Raw genomic sequence first — 4,805 nt, forward strand, 5'->3', positions numbered from 1 at the left:
GGCCGGCCCCGCGGCCTCCTTCCTCCCTGCGGGGTCAGCGGGGCAGGGGAGGGCGTAGGTCTTGGCCGGTAAGTACTTGCTGAAGGGAAGACCAGGGGTGCTTAACCCTGTTCGGTGTCGCTCTCTTCCAGCGATGGCATCTCGGGAGGCTGCCGAAACATCCTTCTTCAGCCTGAGTGGTGTAAGAGAGCGAATGCGGGAGAAGAAAAATGGTGCCTTGAGGACTGCGAAGTTGAATGCCTCGCTTGCATCAAAAATCAAAACGAAAATCATTAGTGAGTATATTCTGCCTAGTAGCATGTGCAGAGGCTGGCAGCTATGTCAGCTATAGCTGTGCCTGTGGCCGTGGTGGTAGCAGTGGGCGGTTGCCTCTTACCTAGAGCTTGTGTTTAACAGCTGCTTCTCTGCCTGTGGCTTTCTGGTGAATTTGGTACCCTGCAAATGAGTGTCAAGTGCCACTTGAGGTGCCCAAAGGTCTCTGAGGTATCTGTGACTGGCAGGTTTAATGCAGAACCTTTGGAGCAGCAGCTGGTGGCATTACAGGCTGCTTGCAGCATCTCGGATGGCATTAGGAACCTGTGTCTGGGTAACTGAGTCCTCAGGGTCCACATGGCGAAAATAAGAGGCGTGGAAAGTATTTTAGTGTATATGCAATCCTATGCAGAAGCTAGTCCAACTGCAATTTGTTTTTATGGGGGAAATAATGTAATGATTGTGCATGAGAGAATTTGGACTACCTTGAAAAAGTTAGATATTTCTGTTACTTTTATTTATTTGCTTTGAAATTGGGAAACACAGATCTAAACCTGCTCAAGGGCTACTACAGAGGAAAGCAGGGTTTTCTCCCTCTTTTCGGATGGAGATGAGGACTCAGAGCTATAGGTGTCTTGTTCAAAGTCAGAAGCATATCTTTCTAAACTCAGCACCTGAACCACGCTATCATTTGTTAAGAATTGAAGCAGTAGTTTGCTGACTGAGCACGACACACTGAGGATGGAGACGATGCCTGTCTGAAGCGTTGCAGGTTATGATGGGGAGTTTTTCCTGCTGTTCTCTGGAAACTTTTATTGCTGGAAGGAACGATAATGCTGGCTTTGTGTGGGGGCTATTGAGCTGTAGAGATCTGAGCCTAAGGGAAACTATTCTGGGAAGAGGAAGAAGTATGATGAGGGAAGAGGCATGGATGAGACCTTGGATGCTGATTCTGTGCAATACTTTTTTATCACTTACAGACAACTCCTCCACTATTAAAGTCTCCCTAAAGCACAACAATAAAGCCCTGGCCCTGGCCCTCAATGCAGAGAAGGCCAATGCGCAGCGGCTCATCCAGGAGAAGACCATCTTACAGAAGGAGGTGGAGCAGTGCCACTTCCAGAATGCTGTGCTGCGGCACAAGCTCTCCTTCCTGGTATGGCACTAACAGTGTGGCTGGCACGGAGAGGGGTGGTGGGCAAGGTATGCGGCACTAGCATCTTAACTTTGGGAGGAGTGAGCTGTCACTGATTGTCCATACTCTCTACATATGAAAAATGTCACCATTCATTTGCCTACTCTTTTTTTCTGAGCTGTGTTCTCCCCACAACATGTCTTGCTCTGGCTGCCAGCGTCCTAATTGGAACAGATGTTTTGATTTAATGTTTTCATTTTTTTTTTTCTGTTTGTTACCTTAACATAGAGTAATACCTTGAAAGAGGTTGAAAACCTTATGGCTGCAGTTAAGATGGCCCGGCTGTCTGAGGTAAACCATGGGAAATGTGAGCATGCTACTCTGGGAAGGAGGCTGTGTTTGTCTTTTGCTTTGTGTTGCCCGCTTGCTTCAGTGTTTGATGCTTCAACTGTTTTTCTTTGCTTGCTTGAATTGTGCTGGCTGCATTCCTGTTTTTAGCTTGGTGTTAATGATTTCCAGGGTAACTTCCTCTGTAGAAAAGGCTACAGTTTTAAACTGTCTTCCTCTGGGTCGTCGGGTACACGGGCCAGTAGGCTCTTCTGCTATGACAGGTTGTGACTTTTTTTTCAATTTCTTTTTTAAAGTGTTGCTATGGCAATTTGGGATAGGGAATAGGACACTTTCAGTATGTCCTGTCTCATGGGTGGGTGGGAAAATATTCCTGCTTCCTAGTCTCAGATTATCTGAACTAGTTTAACTTCATCCTTAAGCCTGTGAAGACAGTATCTGACTCTGCTACAATTTATTCCACAATTTGTGTAATTTTAAATGGGAGAGGGTCACTGGCAGTATTTGACATACTTTTCAGGGTGAAACTGAGCTGCTGCTGTTTCTGTGCAGGAGGGTGCACAGGGGATTGCAAGAGCTTTAAACCACCCTTTTATTTCTCCCCTTTCTAGTTCCATACAAGTTCTCCACCCTTGTCCAATGGCCAGAAAAGCAGCATGACTGAAGATAGCTGGGCTGATGGTATTGCAGATGGTCAGCTTGTGAGGTGGGCCTTAAAATGTCATATATCACCAAGCTTGTCCTGAATTTCTATATGCTAAACTTCCTCTTCTGTCTTACGTATGTGCCCAGTTGTCCGTTTTACATGAGATGTCTTCTCTAAACCACCACTGCTTCGTGTTTTCCTTTCCTCTGTGCCTTTCTGCTGCCACTCCTTGTCTTATTTGTCCTAATGCCAAGTCTACGCATAAACTAGTCCTTCTCTCTCCTTTGTTTGAAAGCACATTGCTTTTAGGTAGGTTTTTTCTTTGTAGCTGATGAGCACTGCAAGATTTCCTTGAGTGAGTGAGTGCCATAGCTGGCTGCTTTGATGTTTGTACATATAAATGCTTAACAGTCATTTGCTTGTATGATGTAAATTTGTGTTTGGAAACAAGCTCAGAGCAGGATCTCTTAAAATATATTTTAAGTTCTGTTTCTCCTCTGTCTAGTCCCCCCGTTGAACACAGGGGAGCCCCTGGAGCTGTCTATGCACATATCTCCAAGCAGCTATGTTCTGGTGAAGCTGTGGTTGCAACCTGTGCACTGAAAAGCCTTGCTTGTTTTATCCATGTACTTTTCTCCTGCTTCTGTGTCCACAGCAGTGTGCTTTCCATATGAGTTGTGCTTGCACAAAAATGGGAAATGTGTTCTTCAGCACTTGAAGCCTTGAGAAATGTATTTTGGCAGCTCTTGATGAAGGTGAAAGATGTAGCTATTCTGCTGGATTCTGGGGCCTGTCACAGGTATGGAACATGCTCCATTGCTGTTACTCCTTCTCACCAGGGCTGCATGGATACCAATGAGGGTGCCTGTTTCCAAGCTGTGTGATGCAGGACAGCAAGGTGGCAGCTCCACAGCAGGACAGACATCCTCACTAGATCTTCAGAGACCTGCTTCTAATGAGCCCCTGGAAATTGTGCCTGTTGCCTCCAAAGACACTTTGCCACCACAGCCTGCTGAGAAGCCTCAGTCCCACCAGGAAGAGAATGGGAAGAAACGATCTGAAGCAGTGGAAGCACAAGAGGCTTTTCTTGCCTCTCACGTCTTTGGAGGTAGATTTGTATCTTCTACTATTCTGGTGTGACTTTGCCTGTCTCTGTTCAGAAATGAATGAGTGCAGTGCCATAGCTCCGGTTAGCTCCTAACCATCACTCCAGCAGCTCCTAATTACTGTTAGGAACTGCATGCTTCAGTGGTGCTGATGTTGCTAGAGTTATGTATATCCCAGAATGGGATGTCTTGGTGGGGATATTTGGCATGTTTGCATAGCTCCAGATCATTCATCAGGCTTTCTGAGTAATAGGCACTGGGCTTGCATGAGATTTTCAGAAATGTCTGAAGGTGCAGAATCTGAGTAGATGCATATTTTCTATTCCTTGTGGATTTGCCGTATAAATAATAACTCATACAGCTCGTGAGCATTCCTAAATATTAGGGCTAGTTAAGGGATCTTGCTTTGGGCTGCTTTTCTGTTCTGCAGGGAGCCAGCTAAGCAATTGTGTTACACGGTAAATTTGGGGGAGTCCCTGTAGAGACAAAAATCATACTTTTCCTATGCTCTGGATTTGTGGCCAAGTGTGGGGCATGGCTTTTAGTGGTATGGGGAAAGCTGGCATTTGCCTGCTGCATTTCTCAGTCTTGGGAATGAATTTTGTTTTTCCAACAGGGGCCTTGTGCACCACTCAACAAAATCCCAACACTTTGCCAGCACTTGCTTTGGAAACTCATCTTCTTTCACATGAGGATGATGAGATGGCAAAACAGTTCTTTGATCGTCTCTCACAAGGGCATGTTACTGAGAGGAGAAAGCGTTCTACCCTGTTTGCAACAAGCACTCCATCTGCTGGTGTGGATACCTGCCCACGTGTCAGTTCCACTTGGCCAGCTCGGTTGAGTATCACGAAGGAAAGGAGCAGCTCCAGCAAGAGCAACACACAGCCGCAGCTGAAATCTCCCAGCTCTCTGGTTTCCCCTACCCAAACCACTGTTACTCCTGATAGAAAATCTTTGGATAAAGAAATTTTCTGTGATCCGCCACAGGCTGAAGAAACTGGGTGTGGTGTTGAAACAGACCCCAGCTGTAGCCAAGTCCCTGAGTTTGTTCCTGTGAAGGTTAAAAGCAAAGGTAATTGTAAAACTGGTGAGAAAACAACTGTTAAAAAAGCAAGCACAAGAAAAAAGAAAAAAAATGCAATTAAAAACAGTGCAGAAAGTAGTCCTGATCTACCTCAAGATGAAGAGACTACTCAAAATGCAAAGAAGCTTCTTCAGCCAAGAGTTGAAACATGTTCTAGTGAGTCTGCAGTTTCTGAGATGAGGCAGAAGGCTTGTGTGGGGGCTTCTGACAGGAAGAACAGAGGCTTTGCTG

General features: G+C 45.7%; 1 protein-coding gene across 1 annotated transcript; it reads left to right on the forward strand.

The window, feature by feature from the left end:
- The first annotated feature begins 133 nt into the window (after nucleotides 1-133).
- Nucleotides 134-4,176, forward strand: SGO2 (shugoshin 2). The gene is given in 7 exon segments (XM_009637512.2): nucleotides 134-275; nucleotides 1,233-1,408; nucleotides 1,676-1,738; nucleotides 2,347-2,441; nucleotides 3,221-3,393; nucleotides 3,396-3,489; nucleotides 4,104-4,176. Coding segments are annotated over 6 exon segments (696 nt in total). The 3' UTR covers nucleotides 3,443-3,489; nucleotides 4,104-4,176.
- Nucleotides 4,177-4,805: the final 629 nt, after the last annotated feature.

This window comes from Egretta garzetta, unplaced genomic scaffold (genome assembly GCF_000687185.1).
Source record: "Egretta garzetta isolate BGI_Z169 unplaced genomic scaffold, ASM68718v1 scaffold474, whole genome shotgun sequence".
Lineage (NCBI taxonomy): Eukaryota > Metazoa > Chordata > Aves > Pelecaniformes > Ardeidae > Egretta > Egretta garzetta.